General features: G+C 40.5%; 1 protein-coding gene across 4 annotated transcripts in view; it reads right to left on the bottom strand.

Annotated features, from left to right (window-relative positions):
- Positions 1-24,600, bottom strand: part of ADGB (androglobin) — a 281,668-nt gene that overhangs the window by 45,141 nt on the left and 211,927 nt on the right. For all 4 annotated transcript variants that reach the window (XM_044290689.1, XM_044290690.1, XM_044290691.1 and 1 more), the window contains exons 23-28: positions 23,998-24,091; positions 21,801-21,932; positions 20,684-20,837; positions 18,185-18,372; positions 14,276-14,460; positions 11,048-11,208 (exon numbers count right to left, since the gene is read on the bottom strand). In XM_044290689.1, coding sequence (XP_044146624.1) covers positions 11,048-11,208; positions 14,276-14,460; positions 18,185-18,372; positions 20,684-20,837; positions 21,801-21,932; positions 23,998-24,091 — 914 coding nt within the window. The remainder of the gene's footprint in view (positions 1-11,047; positions 11,209-14,275; positions 14,461-18,184; positions 18,373-20,683; positions 20,838-21,800; positions 21,933-23,997; positions 24,092-24,600) is intronic.

Genomic DNA, 24,600 nt, shown 5'->3' with positions numbered 1-24,600 from the left:
GCTGGAGATCATTATGTCAGGCTGACTGGGTTAAAATGGCAGACTTGACCTGATCCTTCCATTGTTAACCATGGTGACCTGCAAAGAAACGTGTGCAGCCATCATTGGGTTGCATAAAAATGGCTTCACAGGCAAGGATATTGTGGCTACTAAGATTGCACCTCAATCAACAATTTATAGGATCATCAAGAACTTCAAGGAAAGAGGTTAAAATTCTTGTTAAGAAGGCTTCAGGGCGTCCAAAATAGTCCAGCAAGCGCCAGGATCGTCTCCTAAAGAGGATTCAGCTGCGGGATCGAAGTGCCACCAGTGCAGAGCTTGCTCAGGAATGGCAGCAGGCAGGTGTGAGCGCATCTGCAAGCACAGTGAGGCGAAGACATTTGGAAGATGGTCTGGTGTCAAGAAGGGCAGCAAAGAAGCCACTTCTCTCCAAAAAAACCCATCAGGGACAGATTGATCTTCTGCAGAAAATATGGTGAATGGACTGCTGAGGACTGGGGCAAAGTCATATTCTCCGATGAAGCCTCTTTCCGATTGTTTGCCATAAGGCAAAAGTGATAACTAAGTGGCTCGGGGACCAAAACGCTGACATTTTGGGTCCATGGCCTGGAAACTCCCCAGATCTTAATCCCTTGAGAACTTGTGGTCAATCCTCAAGAGGTGGGTGGACAAACAAAAACCCACTAATTCTGACAAACTCCAAGAAGTGATTATGAAAGAATGGGTTGCTATCAGTCAGGAATTGGCCCAGAAGTTGATTGAGAGCATGCCCAGTCGAATTGCAGAGGTCCTGAAAAAGAAGGGCCAACACTGCAAATACTGACTCTTCGCATAAATGTCATGTAATTGTCGATAAAAGCCTTTGAAACGTATGAAGTGCGTGTAATTATATTTCACTACATCACAGAAACAACTGAAACAAAGATCTAAAAGCAGTTTAGCAGCAAACTTTGTGAAAACTAATATTTGTGTCATTCTCAAAACTTTTGGCTACGACTGTAAATCAAAATTCAGTGTTTTATTCACACAATAGGAAAAACAAGAAAAAACTAACGATGTTCAGTTTTGGTGCTTGTTCACACCACACAAAGTTCATAGTGCACAAAACCTTCACCTGGTCAGTAGATTTCCACCCACAGTCCACAGTAGGCTTTAGAGGCCTGTTTCCCCCAGCACACGGCTCTCACAGCTCCACAGCTTCTCTGCCATTGCGGATAATCCACCCCAGCTGAACTTGCTGGCTGGGTTTTTATATCCCAGCCAAAACCCGGCCTGGAACCGTGGGGAACAGCCACCCACCCTGCTCTTTGGCTGCTCCCAATAAGAACCAGCCCGGATTGGCTTTACAGCCATACTAACAGCTGAAGGAAAAAAATCCGGTTCTTACCTCACCAAGGCCAGGAACCTCGGTGACACGTATCTTCCGTCAATGACGGCTCCTTGTTCCTTCTTACAGTAGACTTAATAAATAATAAAGTGAAATAAAAAGCAAAAAAAAAATAATTTTAAGTATAAAAAAGTATATAAAAATTCTAATCACCCCCCTTACCCCATAATAAAAAAAATATAAAAAAATTAAGATAATTTGCACTGCTGTGTCCCAAAACACCCATACTAATAAAATATATACACATTTATCCCATACGGCGAACACCATAACAGGAAAAAAAATTATAATTTACTGTCTTTGTCTCTTCATTTCCCAAACTTAAATTAAACAGTGATCAAAAAGACATACACACTCCAAAATGGCATCAACTATCATTAAAAACCACAGATCGGCCTGCCATAAAATTAGTCCTCATACAGCTCTGTAGATATAACTATAAAAAAAAGTTATGGGGGTCAGAATGTGGCAATGCACACACAAAAAAACTGTTTAAGGAATTACTATTAAACAAAATTATTTTATACTTACAATGTATTAACATACTGCCGTATAGTAATACATTATGATCTGTGCCTTAACAGCAGGATTACTGAAATTACAGTCCTGGGTTCCTTAGAATCAGAGGAGAAATACCCTTTAGTCATGCTGTGGTCACAGACTGTGGCAATCAAAGGGTTAACACTTGGAACTGGAACTATCTCTTACCCTGGCTGCAGAGCAAAAGTCTGCATTGAGAGCTGGAGCTCTGCTCTCTTTAAAAAGCGACAATAAAAAAAAAACAGCTTGTCCTGCAAAAAGTGTGCCCTTGTATGACTACGCTAATAGAAAATATTAAAAATGTATGGCTCTTGGAAGGTTGAAAGAAAAAAATGAAAATCCAAAAATGTATTTTGGCCTGGTAATGGGTTAACTTATAATGGCGTCCATATGAGTTCTGTTGAGGTCTTCGTAGTGACTGAACACGAGAATATTATTAATGATCTTTATTAGAGATTATACATTTACTAGATACTGTATTTTCTCTGTAACACTTTTCACATAAAAAGGCTTCTTGGACCCTTTTGTTTCATTCCCACTATCACTTTTATCCTATAATATAGAAATTGCTGTTGAACTGTCATTTATTCCATATTTGACTTTCTCATTACTTTCACGAGTTTCCAGTCACCCTAGTGCTTTGGATCTGGTTTCTAAATAAAAATTATTTTTCTTCACATAATTAGATAATTTAAAAACAGTTTTTTATTTGTTTAATTAATATTCACAGTGAAAGATCAGACAATGAAGTCAAACCATTAGGGCCATTTTCTTATAGATTTCCTATGAAACACATTAAATAAGAAAATCATCATGTTCATTAAAGACAAAAACAACCATTCCTATCAAGTGATGTCTCTTTGCGGATTCATATTAGATCAATTCAAGGCTCAAATTTATTTTCCTAAAGGATTCGTGCATAAGAAGTGTTTTGCCAGCAGTGTTCTAGGAAATCAATAATAAGCATAAAAAAGGCTGTGAGAATGCTCAACTCTCTAGCTGCTTGCCATCCTTTAAATTAATTTAGGATTTGAATATTTCCTCTATTTATACTGGACTTTGTTATTATCATTATGAATTGGTTAGGCATATATATTAGGATAATTATACTCAGATTTAATCCGGGTTTAGGTTATTTTTTATATTTATTTTAGGTATCTCATTTAAGGTAGATATATCATATTTTATGTTTTGTGTTTGTAAATTTCTAATGTATATTGGCTACACCATGGGTTTGAGTGAGACATGAAATTTTGATTCCCTATATGTCTTGTACATTCTGAAGTATTGACAATAAAGTAGACTTTGACTTTGAATCTTGGTTTCATCAGATCATATAATCTTGTTTCTCACAGTCTGAGAGTCCTTTAGGTACTTTTTTTTAAACCAAACTCCAGACGGGGTTTCATGTGTAATTACTGAAAAAAGGTTTCTTGATGGCCTCTCTGCCCTAAAGTCCAGATTGGTGGACTGCTGAAGTGATGGTTGACCTTCTAGAATCTTCTCCCATCTGCACACAGGATCTTTGGAGCTCACCAAGAGTGACTATTGGGTTCTTGATCACCTCTCTTACCAAGGCCTTTCTCTCCTGATTAGTTTGATGGGGCAGCCAGCTCTAGAAAGAGTTCTGGTTGTTTCAAATTTCTTGAATCTACAAATTATAAAGGCTACTGTACTCTTGGGAACTTTCAGTGCATCAGATTTTTTTGTACCATTCTCCAGATCTGTACCCCCACACAATCCTGTTTCTGAGCTCTACAGGCAATTCTTTCCTATATGTGGCTTTGTTTTTGCTCTGATAAGCATTGTCAGTTGTGAGACCTTACATAGACCATGGTGTGTCTTTCCAAATAATGTCCTATCCACTGAATTTACCACATATAGACTGAAATTATGACACAAAAACATCTAAAAGATCTAAATTTCATGTGTCATGGCAAAGGGTCTGAATACTGATGTCCCTGAGAAATTTTAGTTCCTCCTTTTTAATACATTTGCATTGCAAAAAATGTTATCTTTTGTTTTCCCTCTCTCATTATGGGGTATTGAATGCAGATTGATGGGAGAAAAGTGAAAGGGTTTGAAGACTTTCCAAGTGCATTGCAGACTCTTTTTCATCTGTCCCCTACTTCTTGTTTACCTACTAAATGTAAGTTGGGTTTTATGATGTGTATATGATTGTGTATATTCTTACAGTCCATTAATGTTAACAGAAATATCTTAAAAATAAACTTGCCAACCTGGGTCAAAAACATGAACAACTGTATACAGTAAACAGCACTCCTAGTGAAGCAAATGGCTGTACAACTAACAGGGACTTGATCCAATTGAACCCAAATGTTAAATCCACCTAAGTGCCACGTAAAAGAACAGTAGTTCACACTACAATCAGCACAGTGCCGTTAGACAAAGAACTATACCACAAAACATTTTTTTTACTATGGTCAGCTTTATATGTTTAATTATGGCTTTCATGCTAAATACTTGGGGAGTTCTGCTTTAAAGAGCATTTGTTGCTAGGACCATTGTTTCACATTTATAAATGCTTTATGGAGCTGTAAGCCAAGGGTGATGTGCTGCTTAACCTGCAACACACACACACACACACACACACTAGAGCTTTCTACTCTATAACACTCATTGGGTTAGTGTTAGGTTTTATAAAGAGCTACAACAGGGCACCTATAGATGTGCATGAGACCTCTAATGTACCTCTGTGTGCCTCTAATTTTAAATGGAAGCTGACAGAGGTTTATGGCCTGCTGCATACCCAGTTGGGCAAAAACAAACCTATGTATACACTAGCATTTAATCTTCATACATTTGGTTTGCAGGACAACAACTACGTGTTTTATTGTTTTTCTATTCTTTCTTATATACTGACTCAAGATAAGTATATAAATGCTGTGACTGGTACTTACAGATTGCCAAATATTTAGTTGTTATTGTAAGGAAATACTATGGTCAACATCAGGGACCACAGCCAGCAAAATCAGAAACTGTTACCGGTCTTCCTTGACCACCCTGGCTAACTTTACTGCTAGGTTCTTTCCCAGAGCTCATCGCACGGCTGGATGTACTTGGCTGCTAGAGACCCAGGTTATTTCTGTGGAGTAATGTAGCCGAAACTGGGCCAGTTCACTAGAAGCAACCCTACCAAAATGACTGGAGTGCAACAGTAGTAGTCAAGCAGGGTCAAAACCAGGAGACACAGTGCCAAAACAATGCATGAGGGGTTAATCCAGAAAAAAGCCACAGTCATAAAACCGGTGGAATCAGTAGAAGCCAAATCAACCAATCAGAGGTTAATCCAAAAAACAAGCCAAGGTTAATAAACACAAAGGCCTCTTTCAAACGGGTGTCGTGTGTGAGGGCCGGACAAGATGCGGGTGCGTTGCGGGAAAATGTGTGATTCTTCCGTGTGACTTTAAAGCGTTTTAATGCGTTTTGCATGCGCGTGAGAAAAATTGGCATGTTTGGTACCCAGACCCAAACCCGGACTTCTTCACAGAAGTTCGGGTTTGGGTTAGGTGTTCTGTAGATTTTATTATTTTCCCTTATAACATGGTTGTAAGGGAAAATAATAGCATTCTTAATACAGAATGCTCAGTAAAATGTCCATTGAGGGGATAAATGTAAATGAGCGCAGTGATGTCACCACAGGTCCTTTAGCCAGGTCCTGAAGAAAGTAGAAAGAAGAGGAGATCTGCTATGTGACCAAGTGGATAGGGTGAGTTAAATTAGTTTATTATTTTTAACCTCTCAATGGACATTTTACTAAGCATTCTGTATTAAGAATGCTATTATTTTCCCTTATAACCATGTTATAAGGGAAAATAATAAAGATCGTGTTCCCATCCTGATCGTCTCCTTGCAACCATGCGTGAAAATCGCACCGCACCCGCACTTGATTTTCACGCGGCCCCATACACGTCTATGGGGCCTGCGTTACGTGAAAAACGCACAATATAGAGCTTGCTGCGATTTTCAAGCAACGCACAAGTGATGTGTGAAAATCACAGCTCATGTACACAGCCTCATTGTAGTGAATGGGTCCAGATTCAGTGCGGGTGCAATGTGTTCACCTCACGCATTGCACCCACGCAGAATTCTCACCCGTGTGAAAGGGGCCAAAGGGTTTATGAGCAGGTCATGAGTTCAGGCACCATGCACAAAGGCACAAACAGAGCAAGGACACTATACACAGTCACAGACAAAGACAGAAAGAGTCTGACTTAAATCTCCTGCTTAGCTCTGGTGTCCTGACTCATTGATAGGTAGACCACCTGGAGCTGGGCTGGTCAGCATAGCAACCATCCCACCACACCATGTACAGGAGTCTGGCTGGATAATTTCCTGACAATTTGTTAATTAAAATTTGAAACCCCTTTTTGCAAAAAGCCATTTATATTCGGAGCTGCAAGCAAGTTGTTAGTGTAACCCATGACATTACTTACAAGTGCCAGCTGCACTATACAGCTGCCACACTGCTATCGCTGCTTGGATTGGAGGTAACTAAGATGCCATGATCAATGGTGATCCCAGCATCTATGTGGTTAGAGAGAGTGGTGGCACAAGTGAAGCAATCATATGGTTTCAAGAGATTGCCATGGCCCATAGGCCTGCCATGTACAGATGTCTATTCAGCGCTACTTTTGTCAGGAGCAAATATGCATTTTGTCAGTTATTACAATAATTGCAGTTATTACAGTTACAGTTATCACATTGCATTACAACAGTATTCCAGTATACAGTATATGAGCAATCAGAAGATTGCATGTTTAGGTTTCCTAGTGGGATATAGATTTTTTATTTTTTTTTAGTTATAAAAAAGTGTTTGGAAAAATAATTAAACAAATCAAGTGAAAAAAACACCCCAAAAGATACATAGATTGTATTGCCACATCTGTAATGACTACAATAAAACTATTACATTTGTTAAACCTTATGGTGAACAGAATAAAAAAATAAAAGATGCCAAAATTGCTAGTTTTGGTCATTTCACAAAAAAACTATCCAAAGGTCAAATTGCACCAATGAAAACTGCCACTCGTCCTGCAAAATGCGGCAACACAAAAAAAAAAAAAAAAAAAAATCAAGTAAGGTAAAGCTTTTCAAATGCAGAAGTTACAATTCACCAGGTCATTAGGTACCAAACTAGAACGCCTCCTTACAGGATTAATATGCCTGCATTTTTCTTTGCAAATATGCTTAACTATAGCCCTGTCTCTATGATTGGGCGTTATAATGGTTCCCTGGTTCATGAAAAACCAGGAGCATCTTAGCTCTCAGGACAACTGTTGATTCGGCCACCCTGTCAACGTTTGGATCGCAGAGACATCTTCTTCAGGGAAGTTTACAGATGAATGACTGAGAGAAGCACACAAGATTTATAAGGGTGTTCCTGGATTTAAATATTGATGACATATCCTATGCCCGACAGATATGACGTCACTGGCCAAGGAAGAGTACCCCAGTCTCTTCAAATAGCTGATCAGCTAAGGCGCCGGGAGTTTCACCCCCCACCGTTCTTGTCATGTATTAAAGGGATACTCCTATCCCTCCTCTAGCAGCTGTTTTCCAGTGCCTGCACTTCTCCTATGATCGCAACAACCAACGTTGGTAAGCATGGCTGCCACAATCCCTCTCTTACAGTGTTATGTGTCAAGGTGGATTTAGGCGAGGTGAGGAGAAGCCGACTGTTGGGAAGGAGGCTTTCTTGCTGTCCATAAACAATAATTTACTTGCAAGCACAAAAGACAGTTTCTCCAAATGAATGAGCAACACCTTTAGATAACAGATTGTCGGGAACGAGCGTTCGCAGGAACATTCATTTCCAATAATCGAGACGAATATTGGGTGTGTAAATTAGTGATGATGGCAGGGGCCATATTCGAATTCGCGATATTTCGCAAATATTTTGTAGAATATTCGCGAATTCGAGATTATATTCTTGATTGCGAAAATCGGCAATGTAATATTTGCGTAATGCGCGCGAAATACAGGCGTAGGTCACTGTTGCTACATTTTTCAGGCTGGAATAAGTTTCCTGAGACTGGAGAAAATGGTTGACACGGCAGAACATTAGAATAGCTTTATATGCAGATAGAGTGCTCCAATATATTTGCGCTTGTGAATTTTTGGCAATTAATGATGCGCATATTTTTTTTGCAATACGTGCAACTTGTGACATCACAGCACTATGTCTGTAGCATGTATGTATGGGCAGCAGAACCTACCAGCTACACTATAGATCAGGGATGGCCAACCTGCGGCTCTCCAGCTGTTGCAAAACTACAACCCCCAGCATGCCCAGGCAGCCTACATCTATCAGCTTACAGCAGGGCATGATGGGAATTGTAGTTTTACAACAGCTGGAGAGCCGCAGGTTGGCCAGCCCTGCTATAGATCAATCTAACCTACACTGACTATCTCCCCCTAACTATCTAAATTATATATATAAGTTAACTGTCTAATGTAATACAACAAAGCACAGAGCACAGCAATGACACTGCTGTCTCTTTCATAACTGCAATAAACTTTAGAAAATGGCTGCTGGGGAGGTTCTTATATAGTAAGGGGTAGGCAACTTTTCTATTGGTTGCTAGGGATGTTGCTAAGCTGTGACAGAGCCCTCTCATTGGCTCACAAGCTAGAAGAAGGGAGGGATGATCACCTGATGTGTACTGTGTTAAAAAAATAAAATAAAATAATAATAATATTCGTCATTACGAATATATAGCACTATATTCTAAATATTCACAAATTCTCGAAGTGCCGATATTCGCAATAAAAATTCGTAAAACGAATATTTGCGCACAACACTAGTGTAAATCCACATTTAGACTTTCAAAAATAGGAGAAGATAATAAGGCGGCACTGCAGTAGTGCCGCCTTATTATCTTCTCCTATTTTTGGAATCTATGACTGTTTGATTGGAGGCGTTGCACCACTGAGCTGCAGTTTGACAAGGGAGCGCTGGACTTCCGTGTCTGAATAATCAACATGTAGGGGGCTATTAGGGTATGTGAGTTGTGCCGACCGGCTTCTTCTCCATTTCCACCTTTAGACTCTGTTCTGCTCTGCAGAGGTGGTGCTGAGACCGAGAGTGAGCGGTCTCTAAACTAAACACGGTTTTATATATATATATATATATATATATATATATATATATATATATATATATATATATATACATACATACAGATGACAGAAGTTTAAGGTGGGTTTGAGCACCTCCTGCTAATGCCACCCTGTCTTTTTAGTTTGTATATATAGATTCCTGGAGGTGTATAAACTCCAATTTAAATGTGCCTGTTTTCCATCTACAGGCCACATTTAGGTGCACCTGTGAGGCCTGGGCCATATCAGTCAGTCTTGAGTGGGACTCGCAGACTCCTCCCTCCTCCCATTGCAAGCATGGTTACATGCTGGAGGTAACTGGTGAGCTGTTTGTGAGTCGGCCTCATGCTCCTGTGATGTGCCCACTGGCTCCTGGTATCGCCCACACGGCTCAGATAGGAGAGTGTTAGGTCTCGGGCTACTTGAGAAACCTTGACGTGGTGCCCGGGCTTAGACATGTTCTACACCGTAGGACATGTTGACTAATCTCTCAATTTTAAAATCAGTTTGAGGGTTTAGTGAGACTGCAGAGTGCACCTGTATTTGTTATTGTTTTGTTATATTGTTAAGGTGGATTTACACAGCCTGATATTCGGGGAGATTATCAGGAACGAACGTTCCAGAGAATGCTCGTTCCCGACAATCTGCCCATCTAAATATGCTGCCGATCACCCCATGAACGAGCGAAACGTTCAATTTTGTCATTAGTGCAGGCACCACCAATCATCATTTCTGAACAGCACATTGTGCTGTATAAACAGTGCAGCTGTATGAGGACCAGCGATCGCAATAGCGATGCCACGTCCACATACTGTGAAGGAAATCGCTGCGGTCTCCTTCTTTGAACAAGCAGCCGACTGTAGGGAGGGAACGCTCCCAGACAATCGGCTGTTAGATCTGAGCGTGTAAAACTGCCTATAGAGACAACTGACTGCGAGACCCTAAATAAGACCTCGGCAGCTACAGTACGTGCTTTTTGATCAGTAGAGGATGGTGTGGCAGGCAGATCTCTAACTTTCTCTATGGAAAGGATTCACATGCCCTGAAGCCTTCCATAGACATATATGCGGCTGAGTAGAGGTGGCCGGACAGAAAGCTCTGGCGTATGCACTCCTGAGGTCCCGGCCACCCATGGAAAACAGCAAAGGTGATGGAAACTGTGCAATCGTGGCCACTGCTTCTGTATTGCAGTGGTGGCCATAACCATAGACTAGAAGTCCAGATATCTGAAAAAGGATTGACGATGGAAAATGTATTTATTAAGTTATTATTTATGCTATTTCGGATATAATTACAACCAGGGGAGTAGCTAAAAGCTCATGGGCCCTAGTTCAAGAGTTCAGCTTCGACCCCCCTTCCCTCAGTGCTTTGTGGCCAAGGGTCGGGATACACAAACCTTTGTGCCGTCCAAGGCAAAAATTGAAACGGCACCCCCCCATGCCAAATTCTTGACCTAACCCCTTCCCACCAGCCAGAGGTGTAACTTGACCAGCATGCACTTTCTATAATGCTGGTGTTTTTTTATGCAGCACAAGGGTCTTTGGGCCCCCTCAGGCTCCTGGGCCCGGTAGCGACTGCTACCTCTGCACCCCCTATAGCTACTCCCCTGATTACAACCGATTCACAAGATGGGAACACCCCTTTATTTTTGTCTACATGATAAGTGTCATTTGTTGAAGAGAGACAACCCCTTTAAGTCCTAGAAAACCCTTTTAAAAATATGACAGCAGGACATTCGTACATGGGGTGATACACCATTAGTATAAGCCATAGCAAAAAAACAGTTTTTTGTTACAGATGGAAAGGCAATAGAGCTGGAAGTAGTAAGATCTGGAGTCAGTTTTGTACAGGGATGTAAAGTATGTCCAAGTAATGACAGAAGTCAGCTAGGTGCTTTTACAATTCATTCTGTATTCACTGCCACCATGTATGATACACGTATCATTTCAAAACCACTAGAGGTTGATCATTAATCAGTATCTAGGGAAATACTATTACCGGCTGTGGAGACGACACTTTATCTTCTGCGGTTTCATTCTCTGCAGAACATTGAGTTTCAGCAATGCTCCCAGGTCTTGAGAAGGTCTTATTTTTCTGGCTTCCACCTGAACTAATTCTTCCTTTCTTTGTTCCACTTATCAACACCTGGCTTTTGCTTGCTATTAAATAGTAAATTACATAAGTAAATAGTAAGTACATACATCATGATAAAAATAAGTCAAAACGCACATATGAAAGTAATCCACACCTCACTTAGTTGTTAGTTTTTTCTCTTTTTGAAATCATTTCCTGCACTGATGTTTTCGTGATTTCCCACTGGTCATTGTTTACACTGCAGCACATGACCGCAGTATTCAACCGAGGGCCACAATGGTGAGATAGACATGACTTGACACATGACAGACAGGACATGGATGGGGAAAAGTTTTTTTTTATTATTTAATTTATTTTTACTCTTTTTCTTTCTTTCTTTTTTTATGAATTGTTTCCCAAAAGGTCAAGCTGGGTGATAAACTTTAGCTCCATGGGAGTTCCAGTCACCAATTCATCATCCTATAGATGGCTGTGGTAGGGAACAGTTAGATGGTGTAATGGCCAATACGCAGTCAGGCCTCTGCTCGTGACCACACTTCTGCTAATCGGCAGCAGAGGATGGACAGGCATAGTTCTTGGTGACAGGTCAGAGGTTAAAGAGCCTGACTAAGCTCTGACCTGCATCCAGCATTGATACAGCCTCTCTGGGTTAATGCTTCAAGTCCCCTGCCCAGCAACACTGAGAACATGTGCTACCGGACGCTCTCCCTATTCTAAAATGTGATAGTATAATCCAGCCCAAAACTGTACAATGAAGGCTAGCAAAGTGGTGAGGGCACTCACTGGATTCACTCACGTACAGTAGGGTGTTTCATTTTTCCAAAGATGTGATTTTCATATGACTTTGCTTACGCCCCGAGTCTCAGTGATGTAAAAGATATATATGCCAAATTTCAAGAAGATTGGATATTATTTAGGGGTTGCACACATTGATCACTTATTACTACTCTTGTAGTAATTATTACTACTCTCTGTACCTAGGAGGTTGGTCTAAAAACAACCTCAGTTTCAGGATCCCAGGGGCTCTGCATCAAGCAAGGTGGATGACAAAGGCAATATATGCACTTAAAATTGTCCTCTTCGCTAAACAGTTGAATATTCCTCAACGAGAACTGAAAGGAATGAAACGGGTTGCACATTTTGTCAGCCTCATATATGTTTGCTTTTTGCACAAGGCAATTGCAAGTCGATAGGCTCCAAAGAATGATTTGGATATGCTACAGCTTCTGAGCACTTACCCAGATGCAGATGTAAAAAAAGTGCTCTCACAGTTGCTAAGAGACACCTTTGGTATCTGTCAGAAACAAACGTAGGATTGGCTTTTTTTGACGAACGCATTACACAGGTTGTTAAAGGGAACCTGTCACCGGGATTTTGTGTATAGAGCTGAGGACATGGGTTGCTAGATGGCCGCTAGCATATCCGCAATACCCATTCACCATAGCTCTGTGTGCTTTTATTGTGTAAAAAAAACTATTTGATACATATGCAAATTAACCTGAGATGAGTTCTGTCCCTGAGATGAGTCACGTACAGGACTCATCTCACATTAATTTGCATATGCATCAAATCATTTTTTTTACACAATAAAAGCACACAGAGCTATGGTGACTGGGTATTGCGGATGTGCTAGCGGCCATATAGCAACCCATGTCCTCAGCTCTATACACAAAATCCCGGTGACAGGTTCCCTTTAAGGAAAATATGACAAAAAATTTAGAAACCAACCCTGCAAAGAAAAAGGAAATTAAACGATTAGAGGGTAAAAAACTAGTTTTTGAAGGAAAAGACCTGAGCCATTACGTTACTAATAAAACAAAGACGTTCTTTGAATAGTTTGGGATCCACGACATGACAGAATACTGCAGTGATTCTCTAAGAAGCCATGTGAACGCTCTTAAGGTGGTCAATGACACCGCAGAAAGAGGAATTGCTCTGATAAAAAAGTTTAACTAATCGGTCAGGAACGAACAACAAAAACAATTCTTGTTGAGGGTAGTCGAGCATCACAGAAAAGTTGTCACCAAGCTAACAAAAGAAGGGATTGCATAGTTCAAACTGGATTAATATAACACGTTTTGCCTATCATACTACCTATTAATCTTAGTATCTAGCTTTATATTATTTTAAGACCTCATGTACACGACCGTTGTGTGTTTTGCGGTCCGCAAATCGCAGATCCGCAAAACACAGATGGCGTCCGTGCGCTCCGAAATTAGCAGAACGGCACGGACAGCCATTAATATAACTGCCTATTCTTGTCTGCAAAACGCGGAGAAGAATAGGACAGGTTATATTTTTATTGCAGAGTGCTGTCCGCATCTTTTGCGGCCCCATTGAAGTGAACAATGGCCGTGTGCACGAGGCCTAACTTTGTGATTTCTAGTTTTCCCAATAAAAGTAATTAACATTGAAAAATCTTATTTTTTGCCTACTTTTTCAAAACTGATCAAAGTGTGCAACCTCTAAATATTATCCAATCTTCATGAAATTTGGCATATATATATCTTTTACATCACTGAGACTTAGGGAGTGCGCAAAGTCATATGAAAATCACATCTTTGGAAAAATGAAACGCCCTACTGTACATGTTTGATGAGTGAATGCAGTGAGCGCCCTCACCACTTTGCTAGCCTGCAAAAATGTTGCATTTTATTTTTTTCCATTACAATATGAAACACCCTAATGTACAGCTACAATTACCTGCTTCCAGCCACCTCATTCAGGTTTCATGGCTTCCGGGCTTTCTTCACTAGACTTCTCCTGTAAACTTTCTGCATGGACAAGGTCACATGCATCACTGCAATCAATGACTGACTTCAGCGTGAGATGCCAATCGGTGCGTAACTCAGCAATGATGTCTCAGAGTCCCATAAAGTGTGTCTGTCTGGACATAGTGAAGTCTTCGCTATTCCCTATCATTCTCAGCTTACTCTGGCTTAAGACACCTAGTTTACACTCTGCTTTGTTGTCCTGACTATAAGTCCAATCAGTCAAATGTAACATTGAATATTTAGAGATAATTTAGAATTTTTTCCCCTACTAATTGTATTTGGCATGTGAAGACCCTACACATAGCTATTAAATATGTAAAATATTGTACATTACAAGATGCGGTGCAAAAATACTCACAGTGAGCGCTTAAAGGTCTTTCATTCGGCATGAAGCAAAACGCAGGTATAAGTGCTTGACCTTTACCAGTAGCACTTACAACTTCTTCATCATTATCAAGGATCTGTATCTTGATGAATACATCTGACTTGGAGGTTTGCACTTGAATGGTTGCGACGTGCTCTATTGCTGATTTTATGGTGTACCTTTGTCAGAAGAGCAGAACCAAGAGATCATCATGTCACAATGCTTCACAAGCAGAAAGACTGCTGACAGATTCTGACAAGAGATTTATGTTACTATAAAGAAACGGATGAATAAGTCACTGGCTTATTTTCTGCCTGTAGATAGTCTGACAGAGGTTGAAAACTTTTTAGAATGAATATTTTAATATTTTCACTTTCTTATTTTATTATATTACAATATTTGCAAATGTATTAAAAAGGAAAAAAACTAAAATCTTGCATTGACAAAAGTATTCAGACTCTGTACTTTACTCTGTACTTAGTTGAAGCCCTTTTGGCAGTAATTATAGCTTCCAGTCTTCTTGGGTATGATGCACACCTGGATTTGGGGATTTTCTGCCATTCTTCTGTGCGGATTATCTCAGGCTATGTCACGTTCGATGGTGATCGGTAGTGGACAGCCATTTTCAAGTCTCTCCAGAGATGTTCGATTGGGTTCAAGTCAGGGCTCTGGGTTGGCCACACAAGGACGTTGATAGAGTTGTCTCCAAACCACTGTTGTGCTGTCTTGGCTATATGCTTAGGGTCATTGTCTTGTTGGAAGGTGAATCTTTGGCCCAGTCTGAGATTCAGAGCAGTCTGGATCAGGTTTTCATTAAAAATATCTCTGTACTTTGCTCCATTCAGCTTTCCCTCAACCCTGACCAGTCTCTGTTTCAGCTGCTGAAAAACAACCCCACAGAATGATGCTGCCACCATCGTACTTGACCGTGCAGTGCCTGGTTTCCTGCAGACATGACACTTAGAACTAGACTAGCTAAATTTGTTTCTCATTGTCTCAGAGTCCTTTAGGTGTTTTTATAAAAACTCCAGATGGGCTTTTACTATAAAGAGGCTTCTTTCTGGCTACTCTGCCATAAAGCCCAGATTGGTGGAGTGCTGCAGTGATGGTTGACCTCCTGGAGGCTTCTCCCATCTGCATACAGGATCTTTGTAGCTCATTCAAAGTGATCATTGGGTTCTTGGTCCCATCTCTTACTAAGACCCTTCTCCCTCAATTACTTAGTTTAGTGGGCAGCCAGTTCTAGGAAGAATCATGGTTGTTCCAAACTGCTTCTAATTAAAAATTATGAGCAACTGTGCTATTAGGAACTTGTAGTGCAGCAAAAAAATAAAAATTTGTATCATTCTCCAGATCTGTGCCTCAATGTAATCCTAATTTATTCCAATGGCGCAGTGCTATAATGATCCTGTTTTTAGCCTATTTACATATAAAATATAGCTTTTATTATTATATTTGCTAAAACTCAAAAGAATTCTAATAAAGAAAAGAAAAAGTGCCCTTTGTGATATTAAAAAAATACAGATTGCACTTATGCAATGTTCTCTTTATTCTCTTATGTTCTCTTTATTTTTTGACTAGCTACTTAGAGCTATTAGGTTAGAGACTGTTATTATGACTCAATGAGGGTATTCCTTCTCATACCATCTCTACTGTCTCAACAGTTTTTCTTATATTTGAGAGTCCCTTTATTTCACTGCTTCACTAGTCACTACTGTGGCTCCAGCTACTATTGTAAATTTCTATCTCTATCAGAGGCTTAAATTTAGCCTAAGTATAATTTACAGTTAGCTTTCTTTGTTGCATTCATCAGAAGGGCTGATTGCCACTAGCCAGTCTCCAAACCAACTACTCAGTTCTCATTCATATATTCCTACCTGTGTAGTAAACCCGGCAACTGTACTTGGATCGGAATTGCCAGGGCGTCTGCAGTGCGTCCCGCCAATCCTAACATCTAAGTGCTTTCTGCTAATTAAAAGCATGTAACAAACTCCCCTGACATGTTTTGCCGAATACACGGAGTCCTCAGGGGTTAAGGAGATGCTAACTAGAGCTTCTTGTGTGTCTGGCCTTTACAGGGAGGGAAGCGCCGCCTCTGCCATCCGCTAGCCAATCGGGATGTCTCTCTCCCCTGGACATTAAACTCAAACTATCATTGCGGAGGAACACAATATCACCCATAATGTCGTGCAGCCAGCCAATCTGCAGATAAACATCCCCTGTGATATCACAGCCGTATAAAATCCTCATCCCGTGTGGTCTCTGCCATTGTCCGGTAAGCTGAGCATAGGGAAAGGTTTGGCAACAGCTCATGTGCTAGGGAAAGTGTTACTGAAAATGATTAATAGAAGAATATTGGAGATGGCAAGTGCAGGGAGAATTATTCTGCGTCAGGTTTATTTATTTATTCCTACTAAGATATGTAATTCAATAGCAAAAAAAGGAACCTTTATTATTCCACTTCCAGCGTGCCAACCAATACCACCCAGTCTGCACCCCTTAGAGGGGCCAGGTCTTAATGATGACCATCCTCATCTTTTGCTGGCTTTACTTCTTCCAAATCATCCTTCAAACTCTCCATGTCCTAGAAAGGTCAGCAAGATGCAGAGAGAGGAGGAGCTGGATGTTCCTGATGACAAATTGTCATTGATAAAAGATTATGTGGAAAGGAGGAAAAGCAGATGGCAGAAGAAGGGCTCCCACCTGTAGGACAGGCGAGAGCTGGGGTGGGAGAAGTTAGTATGCCAGAGCTGATTAATATTCCACATTTACTGTCAAATAACCTGCAGGAGATTGCAGGCCAGAACAGCAATAGTTTGCATATTGCGCCCCCACCTAACCAGCCAAACTCCATACCAGCAACAGCCTCTGTTTAAAGGTTCATTAAATGTGCCACGTGGCCATTAACAATGAAGACCAACTATACAGTGTTCATTATTAAATGAAAAGCAGCTGCAAGCTAATTGGCTGCGCGGTTTTTCACTGAGGCATGACCTCAACCCTCTTGCAGCACGACCGCTTCGTGTGCTCCTACCCTAAGGCAGAGTGCCTTAAGGTATACCTGATTTATAGAAATTTGTGATGAATTAATTCAGAACTAATCGAATTTCTGGGTGAAGTTGCTGAATTGAATTTTTCTAAACTTCGCTCATCTCTAATGATCATATGTGGAGTGATATTTCAGCTTTTCTTGGAGAGGTCAACAGAAAATATTATTTTTACACTTGAATTAAAAACAAACAAGATGTGATGATACAGTGTAGTATATGCAGTAAGCAGCGCTGTCATTTTAGTCCATCACTCAAATGAACAGCAAATTAAAGGGGTTGTCCACCTTTTATTGAAGTGGACAAACTCAACATCACTAGCTCAAGGTGGGGATCCGTCACAACGCACCCTCGGTGATCAGCTATTCAGCACCAGAAGCTGGTAGCTCTGTCAGCCTTGTAGTGGACTGAGCTCATCACTACAGTGCTGCTACCACTTTCCTCAATGTGAGCAGCCGTGCAGTGGCAAGCTCAGTCCTCTACAAAGTAGACAGAGCTGTCTGAGCTGCAGGGATGGGCGGGTGTCGGACACCCTTTGATCAACTATTGATGGTCTATCCTGTGGACAGGCCATCACTTAATAAAAGGTGGACAACCCTTTTAAAATACTTAAAGGGTACAGTTTAATCAAATACATGTTATTTTTTGCGCAATGTACATTTTTTTATCATTTTCAATAAAATCTCTGCTTGACGTCATTTAGTATAAAAAATTTCTTTCTTACTTCCTTTCTTACTGACCTGGTGGATGCACATGGCCAAGAAGAATACCATCTTATCATTTTAGTTTTTAGATTAGTATTATAGACAATAACTTTAGGGAGCTACAAACTAATTGGATTCATAGGTGCACTTACCTAAATATAATTTCTTTCTTATTGGGTATATAATAATCTCTGATTTCTTTCATAGAGAAGGCATTATTTACAGTGTCACGTGAAATTGCCGGTAAAGGATTACAGGCTCCAATGAGTCTAAGTCTCCATTTTCCACATGCCACGGAAAATTCACCAGCATGTGCTTCAGCTAGAAATGTATACCCCTTCTAAAATGTGATAAAATAAAATATGATTATACATAATCTTGTATGAAGTGCTTAAATAATAATATTAGTCTAAGACTTCTAAAGGTAATACTTCGGGTTGTTTGGCCAACAGCTATTTCTCCCGGTTCCCCCCATACACATAAATGCTTGGCTCGGCCAAACATGTACAATGTCCCTCAATACAACAGCCTCAGGATACAATTTTTTTAACTAGAAAATTGAAACTAGACTCAACATACAATGCCTCAGACTCAGATCCAACCAATCAGCATGATTGTTTCTCTAGTATTGTCTAGTAGCTCCTCTTTACAGTACAGTGCTGTATTAATTGTCCTGTACTGTCCTCTGTCTGTGTCAGGAAGAGCCCCTCCTTTGGACGTCAGGTGAGGTTGGTTCCATGATATTTTCCTGGTACACAGTGCGCTATACTGGACCCTGAAAAATGTCCTGCCCTCATCATAAGTGATTTACAGCTTCCAGCCTTCCAGCATCTATTTATGACTGTTACATGTATGGTATGTACTTGCTTTATATGTCTTAGTCATGTGTTTATTTTTCTTAAATTTTCATTTTCTATTATCTTGGGATAAAATTTTGGGCTTTGGAACCAATTACTGGTTTTCCATACAGGTATGGACTCAAGTTACAATGGTTTTAACTTACAATGGTCGTCCCGAAACCAATTAATATTGTAACTTGAGGGACCACTGTATGTGCTTTCACCGAGAAGAGAGGAGAAAGCTCTGAAAAACTGTCTCCCGGGAGAACACAGGGTTTGAGCATTGAAGTTCAACGCAGCTGATCCTTCTTCCAGAGCAAGAGTTACCACAAAACAACTGATAGGTGGGGTTGTGGAGTGTCAGACCACTGTCTATAAGAAAGCAACGGCCATCAATAGTAAAATCTGGGACAGGAGTTATCGCCCCTTTACACGGGATGACAATCTAGCAGATTGTCGGGAAGGAAGAGTTCCTTCCCGACAATCTGCTGATCGCTAGCGGAGTAGTCCTGTGAATTTACATGTCTCCTCCAGAGTATGGGAAGGAGCGATGGCTAATGCCATCGTTCTTCCCTATACTATCTCATTGTTTCCCGGCAGCAAATCGTGGGAAGCGATTATCTTTTGTGCTGCACATAAGAAACAATTACCTGATGAACGAGCATTTTGCTCGTTCTTCAGGTAATCCGCAGTGCATTTAGACCACAAGATCATCACTAACAAGCGTTATTAGTATTGATCTGTTCAATTGTTGGCCCGTGTAAAGGGCCCTTAAGAGTGTCCATCTATCAGTCTACACACAATAATAGCTTTCAGGTGCTATGAATTCCTGTTTCGGTCACTACTGCTGCTGTGCTATGGACACTAATGGGAGAAAATGATCATGTCACCAAAAGAACCTCTGATAAAGGAGCTGGAATCTGAACAACTTCTACCATTTTCTCTTGCACTAGATTTAAAAAAAATGTATTCCTATAAGAATGTCTGAATTGTCGATTGCCAAAGTACAAATTACAGGCTGTTATATTGTATGCAGACAGAGACTGAATGGCAGTGATGGGGAATATTGCAAATCATGTACAATATAACATTTTACTCAGTACACTTAGAAACAATAAGTACCAAAAAGGGTCACAATAGGGGTTAGAAGCCCAACTCTGTAAGTCTAGAGGGCATAAATGTGCCTAGTAAACACTTTTTTGCTAATATAAACTTATAAAATGTGAGTCTTATCACCAGACATTTAGATGGATCTGAATTTCCAGTTACAATTTTAAAACTGTAACATCAAGCTTAAAGGGGTTGTCTGCCTTCAGCAAATAACATTTATGTAGAGGAAGTTAATACAAGGCACTTACTAATGTATTGTGATTGTCCATATTGCCTCCTTTGCTGGATTCATTTTTCCATCAGCTTATACACTGCTCGTTTCCATGGTTACAGACCACTCTGCAATCAGTGGTGGTTGTGCTTGCAGGCTATAGGAAAAACACTAGCCTATGTGCGCTCCCGGCCACCAGAGAGGCAAGCGCTTTTTCCTACAGTGTGCAAACACAACCACCACTGCTGGATTGCAGGGTGGGCGTAACCATGGAAACAAACAGTATATAATGCGATGGAAAAATAAATCCAGCCAGCAAAGGAGGCAATATGGATAATCACAGTACATTAGTAAGTGCCTTGTATTAACTTTCTCTACAGGATAAATGGCACTTTCTGGTGAGACAACCCCTTTAATATATAACTGATTGTCTCCATGATACAGTTTCCAGTCATAACAGTTTAATGCATGGTTGGTTACTTGTCACTCACCGTATTTTTGGTGTATATAAATGGTGCTACTCTGTTACACACCCGAGGAATTTCCTCCAATGTATCATTATTAATGACGTGAAGGGCACAGGCTTGAAGGTTTGTATACATCTTGGGAACTACAAGCATATCTTCAGGAACGTGGAAAACTTCCCTAAACAATTTGAAGGATTTAGTTAAAAAGAGAAGATTAATATTTAGCTGAATGAGATTTTATTCTGAGGTGCCCCTTTAAATTTATGCCCTTATATAGTTTATAACATCTGGAGGACCTAATAACGGCATATATCCACTGAATATTGTATTAACTGGTGATGTCTGCTTTGGTAATTCAGTTATCAAAGTGCTATGGAGATATATAGTCAATCTGATTTGTCAATCGTTGGCCAAAGGCACGTGGAGCCACCAGAAGGCCAGCTCCTCAGTGCTTTTCTGAGGCATCTGCTACTTTGCTCAAATGATCCCAGCAGTTGAAAACTCACTAAATTAATGTCAATGGCATAACCTAGTCTATGCTATCAATGCCCTTAAAGAGTACCCGTCAGCAAAATCAACCCTATGAAGCCAAGCATTCTGTCTGGTAGGGAAGATTCTGCTGATTAAAATGAAACCTGTCTTCACGATTTATCAAAAAAGGCGTAAAGGAAAACTGGTTAGTTGTTCACAGCAACCAATCAGATTCCACCTTTCATTTTCCAAAGAAGCCCTGAAAAATGAAAGGTTGAATCTGATTTGTTGCGATGGGTTACTGAGCCGGTTTTCTTTTACACCAGTTTTGATAAGTCTATCCCTTAGTCTTTATACAAAAGAGGGTTCTGGTCCCGACCCCATTATGTCCCTCACTTTCTCAGCTTTCTAGTGGTGGCCATGCCCCTGAAGCCCCCATTTGCTTACAGAACGTGCCCTTTTTGAATAAAAAGTGAAAGCATTTTTTTCTTGGGAATTCCACAACCAATTTTCACTAGACAGGTATTGTTTTAATTAGCAGGATCAACCCTACCAAGCACAATGCCTGGTGAAGGAAGGATTATCTGTAGGATTATCAGCTCCTAGATGGGTCTAATGAATGCCCCTATCAATAGATAACATCACCCTTTATTAAGGTATACTAACTTACCTAAAGACTACAAAGCATGAGTTTGCAGGTTGATCTGGATAGGTAACCGCGTAATCAGCAAATGCAAGCCTGTATCTCTCATCTGCATAGCAGGGATATTTGTGTGACGCAGCACTGTGCTTAAACAGAAACCTGAAACACAGTGAAACAAAGTGATCTTATTACTGTCTATAAATGTAGGACTGAGCTGGAATCCCAAATCCTATGCAGTACGAACATCATCACCTCTGCAAATCTTGCCTGACAATGATTTAACATGCAAAATCTGCAGGTAATATAGCATGCTGTAGATCCTTTTCTGCTGCATGTGAATTAGATCAAAGAACACAACCTGCATTTTGTAAACTTTTGTATGGTGTGGAATAGTGCCAAACGTGTACCAAAGTCATGGACATGAAGGTATTTTCACAATTTACCTTATTGGGGTTTTTCCATACTTTTATATCCTCAGGCCATCAATACCAGCGGGGGTCTGACACCCTGTACACTCACCGATCCGCTGTTCTGTACTAGTTCTGGAACTTCACAGTTCTGTCCATTGTGTAGTGGACGGAGCCGCTTACTGCAGCACTGTAATGACCAGCTCGGTTCACTCTACAGTTCCGTAGCCTGCTTCTGGCGTAGAGCCACTGCAGAACTTCTGATTGGTGGGGGGTGTGGAGTTTTGGACCCCTGGGTCCTGCTGATCAGATATTGATGGCCTAACCTGACAATACGCCACCGAAATAAAAGTACTGGAAAATCACTTTAAAGTAGAACTCCTGCAAAAATGTTTAGTCTCTGACCTGCTAGAAAGGAACATGATGTAATATGTAGTGAAATTAATCTTCTCATCAGTGACTGTATTTGTGAGTTATAACCTCCCTTCTAATTTTTAGCTGTGTCATGTGACCAACTCTCTGATCTCCAACTGGCACAGGACAGGGAGTGTGATTTGGAAAGTTTGATTGCTGGTCACATGACATGGCTTAAGATCAGAAGGGAGGTTATAAGTCACAAATACAGACACTGGTAAGAAGATTACAATCACTACAGATTACATCATGTACCTGTCACGCTTGTGTGTGGGAGGAAACCACCACACTGAGCATAGGAGGGAAAGGGGATACCAAAATAAGGCCTGGAAACTAGGGAAGGAAGATGGACACCTCCTAGAGAAAACCCTAACTCCTGTCCTGACAGACTACCTGTATGAACAGGCCTCAAAGTTAGGCAAGCTCATACACCGGATACCTAGAATCCTATCTCACCCTATAGGACCCTGGAACTGATGTCAGGACTGAGTCTACCTGTTCCTCCAAAGGGAAGGATGAACAGGAGTCTCCATTTAGGCCTAATGACAAACAACAGGGAAAGGCAACACACACACATATATCTAAACAAAATACAAAAGGGAAAGGAAACAAGTATCTTCAATGAAGCTTTGGTAGCACCAGGAACAGCCGAGAACCAAACACAAGCTAACCACAAGTCCAACAGAAGGTATAAACCGCATAGCATAGTGGGAGAAATGACCACAATAGCCACACCTGGGGAAAGAATGTGTGGAATTTGATCCAAAAGGAAAACACGTGTTGCCAGTCTCACAGATCTGCCACCTGTCGCGGGAACGTCAGTATGTCTCGGTACGTCCGTGACAGTACCTTTCTAGCAGGTCAGAGAATAAAATTATTTGCGGGAGTTTTTCTTTAAGCAGTTGGTTTGGAATGTTCTTTTGTGAGCAGAAATATCAAAACATAATAAGTAAAGTAGGAAGGTGATCAAAAATTACAATATCTGTCTCTGTCGTCATATTCTGAATCACCTAACTAACCCAGAAACAAAAGAAATGACAACATTTCTTTGGCATCCAGTATCATATATATGGCTCAGGACAGATTATCTGCCAATTTGGTCTTTGCCAATTGATTCGGACACACCTTATACCATATCTGTACATCCGAACCTTAAGCAGAACATTGTGGTGTGCTTCACACAACACATGTACAGATTTCCCTTTTCCTTCCAGCAACACTGTGTGCACATAGGTGCAAACCTACTATGGCTGGACAGTAAGTAAATCCGGCATTGTGTGCGAGGTCAACTTTTCCTCTAATCTATACAAATATAAAGTATGCCAAAATTCTATAAAGTCAGTTGAAAACAATGTAACCAGAAGTTTCGTAGAAAGCCCCATGTTCACACTTACTAAACTTACCTCAATAAATTAATACCATACTGTTCAGCATTTGGCTCAACAGCTGAGCTAATTTTGTCGAGAATTCCTTTCACAATGATGTTTTCTTTGGTTCCTAGAATATGCAGTCACATTAGTTACAGGTACAGATTTAGTAAAAATCTAATGAGTTTCGATAGAATTCAATAACGAAGGCTCTGCTTACACCACAATCAGAGGCCTACATACCCCACAGCCAAGATCAAAATGATACCAGATTTTTGCCCTCTCCACATTCTTCTCACGACCTTAGAGCTAATTCTCCAGCCCACAGTTTCTTTGCGGAGGAAAGTCATGCATATGTTCTCACCACTCAAAAAGCAATGGAGAAAGGACCAACCAAGACTAGACCTCCATTTCACAAGGGTCCCATCGCAGCTGCTGGGCCTGACTCTATGGTGTACGTGGCCTGACAACTCATGTTGTGTATATGCCACAAAATGTACACAGTGAACATATCATAGACTGTTATAGACATGACATACAGTATATGCATTTATAGAGCACCAATGGCATAATTTCAGAAGGTATCGATTTTGCTATGTTTTTCTTTTATTGAAAAGTAACTATATCCATCTTTTGTTT

Source organism: Bufo gargarizans, chromosome 4 (genome assembly GCF_014858855.1).
Source record: "Bufo gargarizans isolate SCDJY-AF-19 chromosome 4, ASM1485885v1, whole genome shotgun sequence".
Lineage (NCBI taxonomy): Eukaryota > Metazoa > Chordata > Amphibia > Anura > Bufonidae > Bufo > Bufo gargarizans.
This window is presented reverse-complemented; position numbering and strand designations above follow the sequence as displayed.